At 51.4% G+C, this 20723-nt stretch overlaps 1 protein-coding gene across 1 annotated transcript in view; it reads left to right on the plus strand.

Annotated features, from left to right (window-relative positions):
• Positions 1-20723, plus strand: part of NAT10 (N-acetyltransferase 10) — a 37414-nt gene that overhangs the window by 14498 nt on the left and 2193 nt on the right. The window contains exons 9-28 of the mRNA XM_032840939.1: positions 523-656; positions 1849-1942; positions 2065-2163; positions 4990-5126; positions 7896-8020; positions 8456-8606; positions 8883-8979; positions 9825-9941; positions 10656-10757; positions 10853-10927; positions 11485-11601; positions 12406-12539; positions 12734-12782; positions 15924-16020; positions 16098-16208; positions 17307-17479; positions 17969-18088; positions 18430-18528; positions 18935-19008; positions 19654-19737. Coding sequence (XP_032696830.1) covers positions 523-656; positions 1849-1942; positions 2065-2163; positions 4990-5126; positions 7896-8020; positions 8456-8606; positions 8883-8979; positions 9825-9941; positions 10656-10757; positions 10853-10927; positions 11485-11601; positions 12406-12539; positions 12734-12782; positions 15924-16020; positions 16098-16208; positions 17307-17479; positions 17969-18088; positions 18430-18528; positions 18935-19008; positions 19654-19737 — 2189 coding nt within the window. The remainder of the gene's footprint in view (positions 1-522; positions 657-1848; positions 1943-2064; positions 2164-4989; positions 5127-7895; positions 8021-8455; positions 8607-8882; positions 8980-9824; positions 9942-10655; positions 10758-10852; positions 10928-11484; positions 11602-12405; positions 12540-12733; positions 12783-15923; positions 16021-16097; positions 16209-17306; positions 17480-17968; positions 18089-18429; positions 18529-18934; positions 19009-19653; positions 19738-20723) is intronic.

Consider the following 20723-nt stretch of genomic DNA (forward strand, 5'->3'; position numbering starts at 1 on the left):
ACTGCATGGGGGCTTTGAGCAGCATGGCAGAGGAGGACACAGGTGAGGGATCGTAGGATTGGTATATATTCTGAAGGTAGCATTGATGGGCTTTGCCGGTGAATCAGAGGTAGGGAGAAAATGGAGAGGCTGTTGGCCTGAACAGTGGGACAGTTAACCGAGAGAGGGAAGACTGTAGATGGAGGAGGTTGGTGGGGAACACCCTGGGTTCCCTTAGTTCAGTTTGAGAAGTCCCGACAGACATCCCAGTGGAGACATGTAGGGGCAGTTGCATGTATACAGGAGTTTGATGGGTAGGGAAGAGGTATAGAAGTGGGTGTTCCCAGCATCCAAGTGGCATTTCAGGCCCTGAGACTGAGAGGAGATGACCAGGCAGTGAGAAGCCCAAGTGCTGAGCTTTGCCTCCTGGCCTGCTGGAACAGGTCCCCTTTGATTTAGCCCCGACTTCCCCACAGTAGTGGCAGTAGGTGACTGAAACTTGGTCTTTCTCCCAGCTCGCCTAATAGGGTTCTCTTTTCACAGGCCAAAGCTGTCTTGAAGTTCATCGAGGGCATCTCTGAAAAGACCCTGAGGAGTACTGTCGCGCTTACAGCTGCCCGAGGAAGGGGGAAGTCTGCGGCTCTGGGATTGGCTATTGCTGGGGCAGTGGCTTTTGGGTAAGGAGCTCTCATTCCCCCGCTTTGGGAAGTCTGAGCTCTGAGGAATAAGTGTGCGGAATAGGAGTCAAGGGACTGGGAGACTGTCCCTGGGGCTGTGTGAGCTCCTCTGTGATTTCTCTAGGTTGTGGGTTCCTGTCTAGACGCAGCGACACTGTTTCCCCCTCCCCTGGTGGTGCACACATGTGCAGGCATGTGGACACATACACCAGGACCTTTGTGATCACTATTTAAAGTTGAACAGACAGACAAAGTGGGACAGATGTACAAGAGGAAAGAAACAAGAGTAAGAAACTTTAAAACTCTTCAGGAGATGGGAATGTATGTGACTATCTTTGCTGACTGCAGAAAGTACACATTTGACATTTTAATGGTTTTGCTCAGTCGAACAGCTTGTTTGCTCTTGAGGAGCTGCCTTTGAGTGTGATGTTCCTTTCTGTTCTTTTGCCCTGGGCGGGAGGTTTATGCAGTTGCCAGAAGAGCGTGTGTTTCCTGCTTCACAGGCAGAAATAATGGACCTAGAATTTACCATGTCCTCATATGCGTGGTCTTCCTTGGTGCTTCTACTAGCTCTGTAAGCATTTCACGGTGGGATAAACCTAGGCCCAGGGAGTTTCAGTGAGTCACTCACGATTCCCCAGCAGGTCAGTGCTGTTAGTGCTGGGGCCAAGGGCAGCCCCTGACTTCTGGTCTGTCATTCCCGATGCTCCGGTGGGGCTGGTCAGCACCTTTGCCTTTGGCACTCTACACTCAACCAGGCCCCCTGCAGGTTGGCTGCGGTCTTGGCCAGAGCTCCCATTGAGCTGTTGGGCCTCACGGTCTGAAACGCTCTCAGCACAGCTAGCGATGAGTGAGGCCACCCTCTGGTCCCAGGACACAGGCTCGGGAAGCAGTGCGTACCTCTCGGTAGCGCGCCTTCACAGATGTCAGGAGCGGGCTGCCGGGACGCACCGCCTTCTCACTGTTCATGTGTTCTTAGTTTGGGGCAAAAATGTATGTGGATCTGGAGTTTCACTTTTCCTCCCTAGAAAGTGTTCTTTTTTTCTTTTTTTTATTTTTCCTGCCGTTATCTTTGGTAATCACCTGTGGGACAGGGCAAACAACAATCTCTTCTTTCCTCTTACATTCCCTAAACGTCCCTTTTGGATGTCCTGATTCCTTAAAAAAATTGTCCTTTTCTCTTGTTCAATAGGTACTCCAATATCTTTGTTACCTCCCCAAGCCCTGATAACCTCCACACTCTGTTTGAATTTGTCTTCAAAGGATTTGACGCTCTGCAGTATCAGGTAGGAAATGAGGATAAGGATTTGCTTTGGTTCCGTGCTGGGCTTACGTCTAGGTGAAGTCTTCGGAATGCCTGCTTACTTTAGTTTCTAAAGTTTGTCCTTGATTTGACTCTCTCCATCAGGAGCACCTGGATTATGAGATCATTCAGTCTCTCAATCCTGAATTTAACAAGGCCGTGATCAGAGTGAATGTATTCCGAGAACACAGGCAGACCATTCAGGTGAGGCTTGTTCTAAAACCCTGCTGTGTGAGGCCAGTGTTCTTCTGTATCTAAATACAGCCATTTGAGATCATTTTATGTCATGTGTAATTGGGTGTCTTGTGTACGTGTTGCTGCTCTATGATAAACCTGATCCAGATTTTCAGGCTCTTGTCAAGGAAAACCTGGAAGCAAACTCGCAAACGTATGTAGCCAGGTCGGAAGGTTATCGTTTTATCCCTTGGAAATTGAGTAAGTGGGATCGTGACTGTGAACCAGCTAGAAGAACTACACTCGCTGTCCGACACCAGGTCTGATTTTCCTTAGTTACGGTAGGTTTTGAGATGGTGCATCTGTAACTAGAACAACAGCCTCACCATTTAAAAGAGAAAGAGAACTTCGGAAGATGTACTCTGAATCTTTGTGGTTTAGCTAGTGCCCTATTTTCCGTTTTAAACTGTTTCCCTGGAAGCTCCATAAACCTCCAGTGCTCTGGAAGCCTGAATGGCGCGCACGTGTCCAAAGGCTGCAGTTTTGTTCAGTTGTAGGGAAGCATCAGTATGTCAGGCTTGCAGAAGGGATGGAGGCCCCTGGGCTCCCAGCAGAGGAGGCTCATCGATTATTTTCGGTCTTGGGGTGGGAAGTGGGCCAGGTAAACTTGGCAGTTTGTGACCTTTCTGCCTGTGAAGGCATATGTATCCGCCTGGCAGGGAGCTATACCTTTCATCAAAGGTTCAGATTGTAAATAAAAGTGTCTCTGCCTTTTACCTAAGGATCTTCATTTTTTCCTGCTAGGTCTCTTTCTAGAATCCTTTCATTCTGTACATTTCTTCCCATTTTTGCCAGATTCTTTCAGCCTCCCTGAAAGGGAGGAAGTCCGATGGTGGGGTGGGGTGGAGGGCAGGCGACAGGCAGTGAGAATACAGAGACCTGTTAAAACTCAAGAAAAATACACAAACCAGAGAAAGGAAACCTTTCCTTGAAATGCCCAGGCTCGGCCCTTTGCTCTTTGGATGTGTAATCAGAGACCGGCTTGTATTGCCAGAGTCCCTTTGTCTCCAGGCTGGAGTTTAAACACAGAAGAGGTGACCTGACTTTATGAGGCTCCATTTGGGTCCCTTTGAGGCCTCCTTCTCCTTGCTGGAAATTGAGAAAAAGACGAATATTAGATTAAAGTTGGCTACGCCTCTCCAGGGGGCTGCTTTCTGCTGTTTTTATGAGGTGCTTGTTTAGTTTTTTCCCCTTAAAGAGTCCAAGACATGGGGCCCTATTGAGGGTGTGTGTTTGCTGTTAGAGTTGAGTGGGGCTGCTCTGTCCCTGACCCATCATTCCACTTCCAGCAAAGCAGTTAGATGATCTTACTTGTAAAGAAATACTTGAGAAAAGTACGGAGGTCAAGGTTATACTCAGAATCCAAGCACGTAAGCCTGCGAAATATTGACACTTTGTTGTTTGCTATGTTTATTTCATATTTTAAAGTCACTTTTATTTTTGTCTTAAAGATGTAAAGCATCAGAGACAAAATTGAAGCCTGTCTTGGGTCCCTCCCCATCCCATTCCTCCTTCTGCCACTCCCCATAGGTAACTCAGCTCTGGGTGGGTGTGTTTCCTTTCATTTCCTGTGTTTGTATTTTACTAAGTAATTAGGTATCCATGAACAATAACATACTGTACTTGTCCTTTTTCGGCCTGCCTTGTTACTCAGCATTTGTTTTCAAGATTTGTCCAGATGAAAGCTTGCAGCTCTGGTTGATTTTCAAGCATTTTATGTTTATATTACTGTTTGTTTATGTTTCTAGGAATGGAACTATTCGATTTAGGGTATGCACAGATTCCCCCCTTTTCTTTGTTTTTGCCAGATTCTCCTTTAAAAAAGTGTACCAGTTTACCTTCCCACCAGCATTTTTAAAAAAATTTTTGTTTTCCTCAAGTTCTTACCCACACGGGGTGTTTTATGGCTATTTTCTGTGTCCATGAGTGAAATGGGACCTCCTCGCCGTCTCTGGCATTGTGCTGCTTACTAGCGAGGTTGCGTGTCCTTATGTTAGTTCAGGTTTTCCCTCCTGTAAAATACCTCTTCGTGGCCTTGCCCAAACTTTAAAAATAGCAGGAGGCCCTGAAGAAACCGAAGGGGTGGTTTGCATGCGTAAGGATGCCAAACTTAGGGCAACTTTGTGGTGTTAGGTAGCCAAGCTCGTCATACAGTTAAGGATATGTGAGTGTGTATGTATTAGGAAGGCATCTTTGAGTCTTAGAAGCGTCCTCTTCAGGGCTGGGAGACGTGGCCTTAATGATGACGGTGTCCAAGCAGGTAGCCCAGGACCCAGTGTGTAGGAGGTGCTTGAGACACCTGATCGTCCCAGCAGCGGTGGGACGATCAGTGTGTAGGAGGTGCTTGAGACATGCTGCTGGGATGAGGCTGTGCCTCTGGCTCCCTGGCCAGGGCGAGGCTGCGGAGAAGCATGGGAAGATGAAGAAAGGAAGGGGGAGCCCCGCCTATCAGTACTAGGCCAGACACCAGCCAGGGCATTTTTCCAGATTTCCCCGATGTTTCTCCCAAGCAGCCAACAGATGGGCATTTCCTCCACTTTACCAGACAGGAGTCTGAGGCTGCGAGGCTGAGTGACCCGTCCGGGGGCACGTAATCGGTGGTTGAACTTCCGAACCCAGGTGTTGGGCTTCAATCCCATTCTGTTTTGTCCTGCCAAGAAAAAGTGGAAAGGAGGAATGAGAAAAGAACCGGGAAGTGAGAAATAGGACAGAGAGGGGCCTTTATGAGGCCTTGCAGGGATCACAGCTGTGGCCCTGGGGTGGCCGGGTAATAACATAAACTTTTCTTCCCCACAGTATATACACCCTGCAGATGCTGTGAAACTGGGTCAGGCCGAGCTCGTTGTGATTGATGAAGCCGCTGCCATCCCCCTGCCCCTGGTGAAAAGCCTCCTGGGCCCCTACCTTGTGTTCATGGCATCCACCATCAACGGGTAAGCACTAGGGTGGGAGTCATTGCTCCCGTTGTAGGTTCTTGACCATTAGCGGGCATGAGTGAACATGCCTGGATCAGGGTAGGTGGTCTGCTTCTCGAAGCCAGAGTCATAGGAGCTGCTTTGGTCTCTCCTGGCGCATTGGAGTCAGACTCTCATTAACGAGTGGCACCCACCTCTGGTCTCATGGTAAAATGGGCAGCACGAGACTGACGAATTTCATAACTCAAATGGTGAGGGTCTCATCTTGTCTCTAGGCCTGATTAGTTTTCAGAGAGCACCCAGCAGTACTGATGTCACTCTTAGAGCCATGCGAAAATACCGTGTGACAGCAACTATCAAATTAGCATTAGATAGCAGTCTTTTTTTGGTAAACATTTATTTATTTGAGAGCAAGGTAGGGGAAGGGGCGGGGGGGAGAGAGGATCCCTAGCGGACTCCCCCCTGAGCGTGGAGCCTAACTCAGGAATTGATCCCACAACCCAGAGATCGTGACCTGAGCCGAAACCAAGAGTCAGATGTTTAACCAACTGAGCCCCCCTGGTGCCCCAAGACAGTAGTCTTACAGTGGCTCAAGAGCTTTGTTTAGATACTTGAAATATTTAGTTCATGCTTGCTGTGGAACCATTAGGAAAAACAGGCAAGCAAAAAGAAAAGTTACCAATAGTATCACCACTGAGAAGTAGCTTCTGTTCGAATTTTGTTACACATTTTCTACACATTTACTTTACTTCTTCATTTTGAACAAGAATGTGAACATTGTTTACATATTGGTTTTAGTTTGCTTTTTTATGTAACAATATATTGTGAGCTCTTTCCAGGTCAATAAGTATCTGTCTTCAATATTGGAAAGATTTCTTTGTGTGAATCACATCTTGAAGAGATAATCCTCTGTTAACAGATATATTATTGTGTCTGCTTTACTATACTGAAAATATTTTAAAACATGGATTTTACTTTTTTTGAGAACAGTTTTATTGAGATATAATTCATATATTAAGCAGTTTATCCACTTCGAATGTGTAATTCTGTGCTTTTTAGTATCTGCACAGAATTGTGCAACCAGCCCCACAATCAATTTTGCATTTTCATCACCCCCAAAAGAAAAACCATACCCTTTACCTATCACCCTCTAATCCCCCTGCTTTGGGGAACTACTAGTTTACTGTCTCTATAGATTTGCCTGTTCTAGACGATTCATGTAAATGGAATCAAACAATGTAGGGTCTTTTGTGACTGGCTTCTTTCACTTACCATGTTTTCAAGGTTCATTCGTGTGTCTTGTGTTGGGATTTCCTTCCTTTTAATGATCAAATAATATTCCATTGAATGTTTATACACATTTTGTTTTTCCATTTACTTGTTGATGGACATTGGGGTTGTTTCTGTCTTTTGGCTGTTAGGAATAATGCTTCTGGGAAGGTTTTCTGTGTGGACATGCTTTCAGTGCTCTTGGGTCTATACCTAGGAGTGAAATTCCTGGGTCAGATAGTAGCTTCACATATGGTTGCTTGAGGATTCACCAGATTGTTTTTTAAAGCAGCTGCACCAATTTAAATTCTCACCTGCAGCGTATGAGATTTCCAAGTTTTCCATGTCCTTGCCAGCATGTGTGTTACATGTCTTTTTGATTATAGCCATCCTAGTGAGTGTGAAGTCGTGTCTCGTTATGGTCTTCATTTGCATTTCCCTAATGGCTGACGATGTGGGTGGGGCATCTTATCATGTGCTTATCCACGGTTTGTGATCTTTGGAGAAATAGCTATTTAGATCCCCTGCTCATTTTTCTATTTGGCGTATTTGTCTTTTTATTACTGAGTTGTAAGTTTTCCTCATGTATTCCAGGTACCGGTGCCTTACATGATTTACAAAAATTTTCTTCTATTTTTTCCCCCACTTCCTTGATAATGTCCTTTGAAGTGCCAGAAATTGTTTTGTTGCTTGTGCTTACTTGTTTTTCTTCTTTTTTAAATAAGTAAATGGAATTCTTTTGAGAAAACTTTGTTATGTGTGGCTGGGAAGGAGAATAAAATACCTCAACGTTCCGATTTTTTGATCATTCTTTAAAAATAGTATTCGAGTAAGAGGAAGTATTTATATGGTCTATAAATATTATCATCGTACATACCGTGAGGTGATGTAATACTGAACAAAAAAGAAGACCCACTAAGCAGTCTATCTCCCGCTCCGTCCCCCCACCCCTGACCTATGCTGTGACTGAAGGAGGAAATACAAATGAGAAGAGTCCGTTTGCTGACCAGAGTAAAGACAATTTCTTTTTTTCCCCCAAATCTTTGTTAGTTGCTTTGTCACCTTCTCAGTGGAAGTAGGGCTGAGATGAATTACTGAGGTGGTGTGTTATTCAGTCTTGATTTTCCAAACCAGAAGCACTCTCTGCCTTCCTTCAGGTGCATCTGCAGTGGCACCTCGCTCACTGACCCTGAACACTGTCTAGTTTGTTATGCTGAAGGCTGTATTCGCCTCCTCTTTCCAGTCCTTATTTTCTTTTTGGTTCACAGCATCGTCCCGTGAGGTATGAGGCTTAGAGGGGGTGAGTTCCTTGCCCAGAGGTGCTAAGTAGTCACGCCAGACTTGAACGCCGGGCCCACCGGCCCCCAGCTGAGGCACCCTGCTGCCTTGCCTCCTGTGGGCGTGTACACCCTCTGCGGGGAGTCCAGACGGCAGCAGGGAGAGGAAGGGAGCTCTCCATCCTCTCCTAGCGGGTGGATTTCGGGCGTCCTGCCTGATGGCCTTTGCTTTTGCTCCTAGCTATGAGGGCACCGGCCGGTCCCTGTCCCTCAAGCTGATCCAGCAGCTCCGTCAGCAGAGCGCCCAGAGCCAGATCAGCACCACCGCAGAGAACAAGGCCACAGCAACAGCCAGACTGGCCTCAGGTACCCCCAGAGCTCTTGACGGGCCTGTCCACGCCAGGTCCCCGCACACCTTGTTGCAGGATCATCTCCTCATACCAGCCTGGGTGGTACCAGCCTGGCCAGCCGTGGGGCACGGAGGCTGGGTCCCCAGAAAGTGGAGTTGCTTTCCCCAGGGACCAGTAGGCCAGTGACCTGTTGGGAGCCTGACCCGGGCCTTCTGGATTGGGCCCTGGTTTGTCACCGCCTCAGGGCATGGTTGCACTGACTTAGTGGGATCCCTGTGGGATCAGTGTCCTGGCAAATTGAACATCCCCCGAACAGTTTAAAACCACTCAGTTTGAATTCTCCAGCCATATTTACCTGGGCCTGTGACTGAGGGAGTAGAACATTTGCCTTGCTCTTTTTGACGAAACGTATCTAACAATTCTCATCGTGTGTGTGTGTTTCGGGGAGCAGCGCGAACCCTGCATGAGGTCTCCCTGCAGGAGTCCATCCGGTATGCCCCCGGAGACGCCGTGGAGAAGTGGCTGAACGACCTGCTGTGCCTGGATTGCCTCAGCATCACCCGGGTAGTCTCGGGCTGCCCCCTGCCCGAGGCCTGCGAGCTGTATCCTGCCTGCGCCTGCGCCCTGTGGGGGAGGGGGCGGTGAAGGCGCTGAACAGAAGGCCTCGGCCCTTTGTTCCACAGGCTGCTGCTCCGGGGAGAGGGGAAAGTTGAATGTTCTCCATTTCCTTGCTGTTCCTTCCCTACAATATGGGGTTTCTCTGAGGGACGCGGGGCTCCTCCTTCTGCTGGGGGCGATCTGTGTATCCACGTCCCTTCTGGAAGCAGTCCTGTTTTGGCTCTCTTTGCTTTGTTTTGGTTGCTTAACTCCAGACCCAGCTACTATGTTAATAGAGATACCCTGTTTTGCTACCACAAGGCCTCTGAAGTTTTCCTGCAAAGGCTTATGGCCCTCTCTGTGGCTTCTCACTACAAGGTAACCGCAGCCAGCCAGCCCTCGGGTGCACTCGGGTGCACTCTAGCGTTCACGGTCCCTTTTTTGGCTTTTCGTATCTTTTACTACCTGATGGCCCCGGTGACCGTTGTCCTGGGACTTAGATGTTCTGCACTGATACTGCTGGAGAGATTGCATTGTCCATTGTTCAGACCCGTCTTGGGCTTCCAGCCGCGCAGAGCGTGGAATTCCTGCTCGTAGCTGGGGAGAACGGAGAGCTTTGCCGCTTTTAAAGTAGGGTCTTGTGTTTCTCACTTGTCTGCTACACAGATGGGCTCCGATGGCGTAGCAGCGGTTACCTGGTGGTACTGACCGACCGAGGCCACTCTTGTACCTCTGGGCTGTATTTAAGGAGCACCAAATGAGAATTTAAAATATTTGAAAGTCTTCCAGAGTGAAGGGCATGTTGGGAAGGACACTTTGTGAGGCTCTAGGTAGCATTGTTATGAACACCCTTCGAAGGAAGGCTGAAGAGTTCGGTGTTAGAAGTGGTGATAGGTTTTGTTGAAGTAGCAGCCTCTTCTCAGGAAAAAGTTCCCTTCTCAGCGGTGAAATCCACGGCGCTGACGAAGCAGTCCTCTGCCCTCCTCCGCAGCCTCAGCACTCGTGTAACGATGACAGCAAACATTTGAGGCAAAGTCCCTCCTAGGCCATTTCGCAGGGTCTCGGGCTGGCCGGCCAACATACTAGAAAAGCGCTTAGCCGGGGTTCAGCTCACAGCCTGGCTTGGGCGAGGGCGGTACTCCAGTCAGCCGATGACTCCGGAGTGGCCTCTCGAGTAAAGAATAAGAGGAGCGGTTCTCACGGACTCTGTTTGTGCCCCACAGAACTCTCCCAATGATCTCCAGATGCTTTCTGATGCACCTGCTCACCATCTCTTCTGCCTCCTGCCCCCAGTGCCCCCCACCCAGAATGCCCTGCCGGAAGTGCTTGCTGTCATCCAGGTATGGTGGCCGTTATTTGGGGACGCACTTAGGAATCAAGTGTTAATGACTCAGTAGCTGGGGTGTGTCGGGGGAGGTGTTGATTCCCGGGGTGGAGCCAAGTGGCTGGGTGATTTGAGGCGGGTGATTAGGGTGCAGGGAAGGAAATCACCCCTGCCGGAAACCCAGAGCCTCACTGTTGGAGGAGAGGTGAAGGTCGGAACTGGCCACTCGTATTTTGACCTAGGGTTTTTCCTAAAACAGAACTTTTTTGTTTGTTTGTTTTCCTCCTTTATTATAAAAGCAATACTTGTACTTCTAAAATTAGAAGGAAAGGCTTGGAAACAATAATGTTTTTAATGCCTGGCATGTACTTACACATTTTTTTCTTTTTTTTTTTTTAAAGATTTTATTAGAGTGTGTGCGCACACCCACACATGCAGGGGAGGGAGAGGGACAAAGCAGATTCCCCGCTGAGCACGGAGCCCAGTGTGGGTGTCGATCCCGGGACTCTGGGATCCTGACCTGAGCCAAAGGCAGACGCTTAACCGTCTGAGCCACCCAGGCGCCCCTACTAATGCGTTTCTATGTTATTTTTCCTTTTCATATACATGAGATCGTATGTTAGGAAAAAGGTGGCCTTGTCAGGGGAGCTGCAGAAGAACATTGATGATGTTCTGTGAATGGGCTCACTCCTGCTTCTGGCCTGTCTGCACTGTCCTGCTTCCCCCGCAGGTGTGCCTTGAGGGGGAGATCTCTCGCCAGTCCATCTTGAATAGCCTGTCTCGAGGCAAGAAGGCTTCGGGGGACCTGATTCCGTGGACGGTGTCAGAACAGGTGGCGCCCATCCCCTGATGTGGCTGAGTGAGTGAGGCCGGCGGGGCTGGAATAGGTTTTTGTGGCTCACTTCCTGCCTTGTGTCTCCCACACAGTTCCAAGACCCAGACTTCGGCGGCCTCTCCGGTGGAAGGGTTGTTCGCATTGCTGTTCACCCGGATTATCAGGGGGTAACTCGTCCTCAGGCCTCTCAGACCCGCCGGGCTTCATTAGCTGCAGCTGTGCTTCTGACGGCTCCCTGGGCCGGGTGTATGTGGCTGTTTGGGTGGATGGCTAGTCAAGGAGTAGGCAGTTCCAGGTACTTCTCTGCCGTGGAGAGTTTGCCCGGGGCCAGGGATTGGCAGGTGGACAGGGTGATTGTATATGCTCGCTTTTCTTCTGTGAAGACAGGGCACCCGTGAATCTGACCTACTTTCCACAGTTAGCTCCCGTCTCTTAGAAATCCCCACTGAGGAATCCGCTGTGGAGACGTCCGTTTGGGGCTTGCTGATCTGGGGCCCAGCCCTCCTGCTGCTCAGGCTAGATGGTGTGAGAGTGGGAGTCATAGGGTGCTCGCTCTTAGGGCCTCTGCTTTGACCTCATGGAGGGATTTTATTGGTTCTCTGCCAAGTGTAGTTTGACTCAGAACGAAGGCTTTCTGGAAGCAGTACAGGGGCGTAGAGGTGCTTCTGACAGATTGAGAAGCTTTCTTGTTCTCTTGTCTGTTTCCCTCCGTGTTTGCTCCCAGATGGGCTACGGCAGCCGAGCTCTGCAGCTGCTGCAGATGTACTTCGAAGGCAGGTTCCCTTGTCTGGAGGAAAAGGTCCTGGAGACGTCACAAGAAATTCACACGGTCAGCAGCGAGGTAAGCCTCTTCTGGCCGAACGCCTGGATGCCGGGAGGATGGGCCTCTGGGTCTTCGGGAGCAGCAAGAACTGTTCAGTGCTCCGGGCCCTCTGAGCACTCGCAGATTTCCTCCGTTTTGGAGAAGCAGCGGCTTCTGGAGGCGCTTGAATGGAGAGCTTCAGATCAGCCTCAGCAGCATCACCTGGAAACTTTTTGAAAATGCCCCGAGCCTTGCCGCAGGCCTCCTGAGTCAGAGGGCGGGGAGGGCCCCGAGATCCGTGTCCGCTTCAGCTCCGCACTCGGCGGCCTCCTCCTCGGGTCACTGAGCCCAGACTCCGGGAAGTTGTGTCTCTCTTGGTGACGTCATGAATGCCGTGAACTGCGACAGTTTTTCATACACATTGACTTGATTTTCACAGTATGCCTGTTGGGGAGGCAGGCAAGGGGCTTGTGATTAACAGCTGGCTTAGAGGCCGGTCCTGCCCAAGTCACAGGGCCACCTGGCGACAGAGCTGGATCTTCAAGGACCCTGTCTCCGTCTCTTCCTCCGTGCTAAGGCATTTTAAAACCGTGTAGCTATTTTCCTGAATTTGAGGTGTGGAGCGGTGTGATTTCATGCGTGTCCAGGTGTTGGGTGTCCTGGGGAATGATTGCTGGACCCAGGGGTTGCCTGAATTTTAAAAACCAGGGAACAAACAACAAACCTGTCCCAGTTTTTGCTGTGTTTCAGTCCAAGCCTGGCATGGTGAGGGTGCTCGGGAATGCCACTGAGCTTCCTCTTCCTCCGCTGGGTGGACTGTGTTCTCTTCCTGGCATCCTCCAGGCCGTCAGCTTGTTGGAAGAGGTCGTCACTCCTCGGAAGGACCTGCCTCCCTTACTCCTCAAGCTGAACGAGAGGCCCGCCGAGCACTTGGACTACCTGGGTGTGTCCTATGGCTTGACCCCCCGGCTCCTCAAGTAAGGGTTTGCCTATCCTTCCTTCCTCGCGTCACCCCGTGGCCTCGGTGTCCCGAGAGTGAGTGTTCCGTGGGTTGTGTGTGTCTTCCAGCCAGTGTGTTTGTCAGCCATCCACTGAGTACCCTGCCTGTCTTCACGTATCAGCTGCTCTCCGAAGGGGCACGCACTGACCTGCTCATTTTGTATCTTCGCAGGTTCTGGAAACGAGCTGGGTTTGTTCCTGTTTATCTGAGACAGACCCCGGTGAGTGAGGCAGAGGAGGGGTGTGGGTTTGTGGTTACCGTTGGTGACAGGTCTGTCCTTACACAGGCCCTGCTACCTCTTTCTGTGGCTCTGAGCACGTGTGCCCCTGCCTCCAAGAGGTTTGTTCTGATGACACTGAAACGGCCGGCATCCCTGAAAGGCCACGCAGTCCCACGCTTACTCCCACACTGTGTGGTGCACACCTGATGTGTGCTTGGCCTTGTTTGTGCTTGAGTATAAAGAGGCAGAGGTGCACATGGACTTGTTCATCAAGGAATCAGGAATCCAGCAGCCTGGGGGGCCTCTTGGAATTTGTAAAAAGTAAAATGATGTTTTTAGGAACTGGTTACAGGTGGGCAGACTCCAATTATGGGCTGGTCTCTGAGGGAGGAATGTGACTGTGGGGCTGACGGAGCCGTGGAGGCTGTGGAAGGGGGAGTTACTGACTGGGAGATCTTAAAAAAGAAAATCATGTATTTACCACCTGCAGTGAGCAAGACAAGCCATGACGCTTATTTTCTGACGAGTAGAAATAGGCAACAAGAAATTAAAGAAAACGACAACTTTCCAGATCATACTAGGTGCCGCGAAGAAAAGTAAACATTGAACTTGCAGTGGACTGAGTGGTCGGGCTTCTGAGGGGTGGCCTTTCAAACTGGTCCCTGAGTCCTCAGAGTGGACTGGCCGTGCACGCATTCCTGGGGGAGAAAAGTGTTTCCTAGCAGCAGGTGCGCTGAGCACAGGGCCTGAGGCAGAAGTGAATTGGTGGTTTGAAGGAGATGAAGGCTGGCGAGGCTCCGGGTGGGGCAGTGAGGTTGGGTGGGGCCTCTGTTTGCTTCCCGTCCACTTGGAGGAAGGTGTTGAGGAACTGTGACTACCATGTAGTCCGCGGACGGTGGTGGCCTGAGAGTGAAGGCAGGGAGGAGGGTGCCTGAGACGGGGTGCGGGCTGTGAGAAAGTGGTGAAGACGGACAGAAGTGGTGGAGGCCAGGCGTGTTTGGGGGTCGAACCGACAGATTGGATTGGAAGATGAGTGAACCAGAAGAATTGAGGGTAATTCGTGGGTTTTTGGCTTGAGAGTCCGGGAGAGAAACTGGAAGGTGGAGGTGCTGTTTGCTGAGAAGAGTCTCTGGAGGAGGGACAAGTCTGGAGGGGACAGCGGGAATGCTCTGGCACAGAGCGACGTGTTGTCAGATACCTGATGGGAATGTGGGACGAGTGGTTGCCCACGGGAGTCTGGTCCTCCAGGGTGAGTTTGGGGCTGGAGATGGACACCTGGGAGTGTGGTCTCAGCAGACTATGCTGCCTGGGTCAGGGACTTTGTTTTCTTCAGAGCTGTAACCCCAACACTTAATAACATTTACCACGTAGAGTACTAAATAGTTTGGTTCAGTGAATGAGTACATTTTTAAAGTTATTGAAAACCGGTACTGAAAGCTGAGAAGAGGGTGCATCCTGGACTCTCCAGCCTCCAGAGGGGTAGGTTAGAAATGGGAGTGGCCTTGAGCTGAAGGAGAAAGTGGGGGGAGGTATCCGAAGCTAAGTTTAACGAGTGTTCCAGGAAGGTGGGGGGCGCCTGGGTGGCTCAGTGGGTTGAGCGTCCAACTCTTGATTTCGGCTTAGGTCATGATCTTGGGATCGTGGAATCCCGCTCTGCACTGGGCTCTGTGCGAAGCTTGGAGTCTGCTTGAGATTCTCTCCCTCTCCCCTTCTCCTTTTGCCGCTGCCCCTATCTCTGCCTGCATGCATGTACTCTCTCTCTCTCAAGGAAAAAAAATGGTAAAAGGGGGAATCTGTGGCTGTGGGAGAGCAGGTAAGCGAAGACAAACAAATGGCCAGTGGACTTGCTGGCAGTGGTGACTAGAGGGAAAGCAGCTGCCGTAGAGCTGAGGGATCATCCCAGCTGGAGAGAAGGGGAAGCGAGGGAGTAGATAACTTTAGAGGAAGCAAGAGGGAACAGAGAAACCAGGTAGCTGCAGGGACATTGGCATTAAGAGGAATTTGTCAGATAGAAGATTCTAGAACATGTTTGTTTGCTATGGGGTCTGATCTTGTAGAGACTGCACAAATAGCACAGGTGACAGGGGTCTGATTGCAGACTTTGAGGCAAGGGGAGTAGGACCCCAAGAGCAGAAGTGGCCACCTCCTCCTTCACAGCAGCAAGGAAGGCAGTTTGAGCACAGAAGGTGTTGGTCAGTTGCTTGAGTTGGTGTTGGGTGAATGAAGTTCTCTTCTGGTTCCTTCTGTTTCCCCAGGGAGGGGGACTGTCAGCTGAGAGAAGGGGTGTTGGAGGTTCGTTTTGTTTTGTTTTTTAAGCATACAAGGCCCATATCCAAGGATGGTGCCCATTTGAGTATTTAAAGTGGGCCTGGCCAAGACTGCTGGGTGTTGGGCTGCCCCGTGTGGGCACAGAGCAGCTCGCGCACGGGCTGGGTCCTGATCAGTGAGTTCGGTTGAGGCCGGGCTGTAAGTCTGCTGGTCAGCTGCCAGGAGAGTTCAGACCACTGAGCTCAGCATCGACCGTGGCTTATTCCTTGCTTTTGTGCTCTGCGCCGCTCATTGGTGACATGGTGTGGGTGTTTTGTTCTATAAATGCTCTTTGGTCGAATTCCATTAGATAGTTTTATGGTGTGGGCTTTTGTGGTTGTTACAGAATAAAAATTTAAAAAGCCATGCCCACTATTTAGCACCGAAAGAAGCTTGCATTTGCAAGCTAATTCGCCAGTTTGGGAATTCTAGGTTTGAGGCATGGAGTTTTGTAGAGTTCCAAAAACGTGGACTGGATCACTTGGAATTTAAGCCGTAATGACTCGGAGTTCAGAATCTGACCTGATGTGTGCAGGTGGCTCACTTCGTGGGTCCAGAGCAGACAGCGTTCTCGGATGATCTGAACCGCTCTGCTCTGCTGCCGTGGTACCTGCTAGGAATTCACAGAACCGGGTGGCCTCTGACCACTGTCATGCGGGAAGTGGGGCTTTGTGGAAGGTGCAGGCCATGTGCAGAGGGCCCTCTCCCAGCTGGGAGGAAGAAAAGGCCGGGGCAAGCATCACATCTTCCCGCTCTGCCTGCTTGCCCTTCAGCAATGACAGATGCTTCAGAAAAGGGCGCTCTTGGTGCCAAGTAGGCGTTTGTGTTTCGCAGAATGACCTGACCGGGGAGCACTCGTGCATCATGCTGAAGACGCTGACTGACGAGGAGGAGGCTGACCGGGGAGCCTGGCTCCCGGCCTTTTGGAAAGGTAAATCGGAGGGGAAGGGGGGCAGCGAGGTAATAGGCAAGGGACCCGCGCGCCTCTGACTGTGTGTGATACTGCAGACTTCCGAAGGCGGTTCCTAGCCCTGCTGTCCTACCAGTTCAGCACCTTCTCTCCCGCGCTGGCTCTGAACATCGTCCAGAACAAGAGCGTCGAGAAGCCGGCACAGCCTGGTGAGCAGCGGGCGGGCACGGACGACCGGTGGGGGCAGATCTTAGCAGGCTTCGTGGCGGGAGGAGGTGAGGTGAGCATGGTGGTCCAGAAAGAAGGCTGGATTAGGAATTTCAGGAATTGAGGGACAGGTCCTAGGCATCTCCCACTGACACCCCCCACCAGACTCTACCTTAGGGGCCCCAGCTCCCTTGGTACCTTCCGTCTGTGACTTTGCAGATGGGATCTGGTTTCAGATATTAAATAGGGTCATCCAGGTAGTTAATTTTGGAACCTGATTTAAATCCTGTGAGCTTGGGTAACCAGCTCAGTTCTGAGGCTCAGTCTCCTCATTGATGAAATTGTAATAAGAACATGGGCCCCTTGGATGGCTCAGTGGGTTAAGCCTCTGCCTTCGGCTCAGGTCATGATCTCAGGGTCCTGGGATCGAGCCCCGCATCGGGCTCTCTGCTCGGCAGGGAGTCTGCTCCCTCCCCCCACCGCCTCTCTGCCTACTTGTGGTCTCTGTCAAATAAATAAATAAATCTTTTTAAAAAGAATATGGGCCCCAACCTGACGTGGCTGACACATGGGAGGCGCTTTGGGCATATAAATCCTGTTTGAATATTTAAAAGTGGACCTATAGTTTTAACAGCTGTAGGTTTGTTTGTTTTTTTTCCAGTGCTCATTATGTATGTGTGTCTTTTCTTTTTTCCCCCAATTATATTTTGATGGAAAAAGCTGTGTTCCTTATACTGGGCAGAGCACACACTTTCTGTGAAGCTGGGTCCCGAGGAGAAGGACCCAGTGGAGAAGGAGCGTTTTTTGGTCTGGTGTGTTGGCATGGAATGCTGAGCAAGGGGCGCGTGCCAACCGTCCCCACTCCCTGGGTGGCCCAAAGCTACCTCCTCCCTTGCAGGATGAAGGTCAAGGCTGTCTGGGGCTGTGTGTTCTGTCAGTGGGCAGGTGCTTTCAGGCGGCTCCTGTCCTGCTCTGGTTCAAGGCCCCGTGGAGGAGCAGCTGTTGGCATGCCACCTGGGGACCATTGTGTGTGTGATGTGGGGATCGTGTCAGACCCTGCAAGGGCGTCTGGCCTCCTGACCTGTCTGTTGCATGTACAGCGCTGCGCCGGGAGGAGCTGGACGCCCTCTTCCTCTCCTATGACCTGAAGAGGCTAGAGATGTACTCCCGGAACATGGTGGACTATCATCTCATCATGGACCTGATCCCGGCCATCTCCCGGATGTATTTCCTCAACCAGCTGGGGGACCTGTCCCTGTCGGCAGCCCAGTCGGTAGCTTATCTGCTGTTTGTGTGCTGGGTGACGGCTGGGATACTTGGATATAATTTTGTGCATTTAATTCCTTGTAGTTCTCTGATCAGTGGGTAGCGTTCTCCCCATTCTGTGGCTGGGGACACTTGGACTCTGAAGGCGGTCACGTGCCCGGCCATACAGGTAGCGCGTGGAAGAGCTGCACTCTGAACCCGTGCCCTTCCCACGCCACCACATCGCCTTGATTCTGACTCTAGCTTAGCAGAGGTCAGGGGCACCCTGAACTTCTCATGCGGTTCTTGTCAGGATCACCAGTCTGGGGAGCTCAGGAGGGGAGAGCACTTCTTGGTGGTTTCAGTAACGGGATGAAAGAGGAGAAGCCAGAATAGACCGTGCCAGTCGGATTTTGATCCAGATGGCTTTGGTCAAAAGACTGACTGGTTCTCGGTGCCATTTGAATGGGCAAGGGCCTGTCCCGGTGGCCACGTCAGCAGGTACTCCATCCTCCAGGCTCTTCTCTTGGGCATTGGCCTCCAGCACAAGTCTGTGGACCAGCTGGAGAAGGAGATCGAGCTGCCTGCAGGCCAGCTGATGGGGCTTTTCAACCGGATCATCCGCAAAGTTGTGAAGGTAGGAGCAGCTGGGGGTGGGGTTTTGGGCAGTTTCCAAATAATTTAACAGACTCGCTCTCTGCCTTAAGAGAAATGGATGTAACATTTGGCCCTATTTGTTGCAGGTATTTTCTCTCTCTCTCTCACGCACACACGCACGCACACACCTAGCGGCGGGCTTCAGCTGTGTCTCTGCTGGTCTTTGCTTTCTCCCAGAGGCCACACTGTTAGGGATCTGCTGTCTCTCTAGTCTGTGTTCTTGCCCCCTGTGCTGCGTGAAGTGGGTGCCGAGTGACTCGGGGGCAAGGGGCTGGGAGCCGGCTGCGGCTTCATCTTCCGCGCCCGGCCGTCGTCTTGCAGCTGTTCAGCGAGGTGCAGGAACGGGCCATCGAGGAGCAGATGGCGGCAGTGAAGGACGTGGTTATGGAGCCCACTGTGAGGACCCTCAGTGATGACCTGGTACGTTCCCACTGAAGGCCTGGCACTGCCGGCCCTGCAGCCCTTCCCCTGGGGGAGGGGTGCTCCGCCCTGACCCCCGCCAGTGGTGGCCTCCGTGCTCTGTGGGTGGAGCCAGCGCAAGCTCCCCTCTCCCGGCCTGGGTGCGCCCCGGCTCCCTCCTCGACGTGCGAGTCCCATCGGGTGCGTGCGTGCGTGCGCGTAGTCCAGCAGCAGCTGCTGACAACTTCTTGTTTGTCCTTCTGGACTTTTCCAAATGCACATCTTATATTCCTGTGTCTTTGGTAAGAGCTGTCCCTGACGGTGGGATGTGTGCTGGTCACGGAGATCTTCTGTCCCCTCCCCTTTCTTCTGAGCTTCCTTCTCGGCTTGCCTCTGACCAACTCTGTCTCCGGGGCTTTGACCGCAGGATGAGGCAGCAAAGGAATTCCAGGAGAAACACAAGAAAGAAGTGGGGAAGCTGAAGAACATGGACCTCTCCCAGTAAGGCCCCTGAGTGACTTATGGGGAGCGAAGGCTTTCAGGACCCTCAGAACCTGCCTGTGGGCCTCTTCTGACCCCCTTCCGGGCGTCCTGGCAGCTGTGGCGTGACACCCTTCCAGAAGCACTCACTGCTGAAAGCTTCCTCCTTCACTCTTTGCAGAACTTGGAAGGATTTTCCTTCAGGCCTCTCAGGGAAGAGGGGGGATGCTGATTGATGAGCAGCCACTTTTAATGGCCACTTTGTGGTTGGCTCTTGCATGTGAATGTGTTTGAAGAAAGGATTCTGCTGCCTAAAGCAACCAAACCCCTTGCTGTGGAACCCTTTGTGTGCTAGGACTCCTCGTCCCCCTCCGCATGGCTGTCCGGGTGCTCCTGGAGGTGGGAGTGAGTGACTGCAGGGGGCGGGGGGGGGGGGGCGCCAGGAGGCTCTCCTGGTGGGCGGTGAGTGGGAGTCCGGGCAGGCCCGGTGCCCCCCAGCTCCAGTGAAGCGCCCGGCTGGAGGAGCTCAGCTCTGCGCGCGGCCCCTGCCCTCTGGCTTGCACTGACCCGCCGCCGGCTTCCCTGGCAGGGTGTGTCTGAGGAGACTGTTGTCACTGTCTTCTTTTAAGCAGGCTCTGAGATTTCCTTTTGTTAAATTTTGTTTAGATACATAATCCGTGGGGATGATGAAGAATGGAATGAAGTTTTGAACAAAGCCGGGCAGAATGCCTCCATCGTCAGCCTGAAGAGGTGAGGAGGGCCCCGTGACCTCTGACAGGAGAGGCTTTCTGGCTTTTGTGACTCTCTGGTGACTTTCACTAGGAGATCGGGCTTGAAGCAAAAGCTTTGAGGGACAAGTCACTGCTCTTTTTCCTTGGAGGGTCGCTGCTTTGGTATCCAGTCTCCTACAGCTGAGGCAGGGCCGTGGGGCTGCTGTGGGCTGCAGTGCGGTGTCCCGTGCACCCTCCGAACAACAGCGTGGCTCTTCTGTCACCAGCGCTGCTTTAAAGATGAAGTGACCAGGGCTGTAGGGTGGAGGCGGGCCTGGGACGGGGACCAGGTATGTCCACTGGGAAGGCTGGAGTTTTACCTCCGGGCCAAAGGTTCTCCAAGGCTTAGGGCTTGGAGTTCCTTAGTGTCATAAAAATTCAGGGCCCCCAAAGGGCTTTTGTTTATGTGGGTTGTATATCTCGATATTTCCATTGTTAGAAATGAAAAACAAAAATATTCATCCAAAATTAACAGTCATGTATTTGTTATTGATTTATTTTAAAAAATACTCCCCCGCCCCCCCAAATCTTAGAGTGGTACAGTTTTAAGATTTTATTTATTTATTTGTCAGAGAGAGCACGAGCGAGCGCGTGCACAAGCAGGCAGAGTGACAGGCAGAAGCAGAGAGAGAAGCCGGCTCCCTGCTAAGCAAGGAGCCCAATGTGGGACTCGATCCCAGGACCCTGGGGATCATGACCCGAGCCGAAGGCATCGGCTTAACCTACTGAGCCACCCAGGCATCCCAAGTGGCACGGTTTTCCATTCTGCAAAGCGGTACTGTCTGGCTTAATGGAAGGCAGCTGGCTCATCTGCCTCTGCCTTCCGTCTGGTGCCACCACATACCTCGTGGCCTCTGGAAGACTAGCGGCTGTGAGAGCGCGGAAGTGAAAGGCGGCTGGTGTGTTTATATTGTTAGGAAAATAGTTTCTACCTTGGGCCCACCTGGAAGGGTGGAGGGGATCCCA

Source organism: Lontra canadensis, unplaced genomic scaffold (genome assembly GCF_010015895.1).
Source record: "Lontra canadensis isolate GAN:19392208 unplaced genomic scaffold, GSC_riverotter_1.0 scaffold118, whole genome shotgun sequence".
Classification (NCBI taxonomy): Eukaryota; Metazoa; Chordata; class Mammalia; order Carnivora; family Mustelidae; genus Lontra; species Lontra canadensis.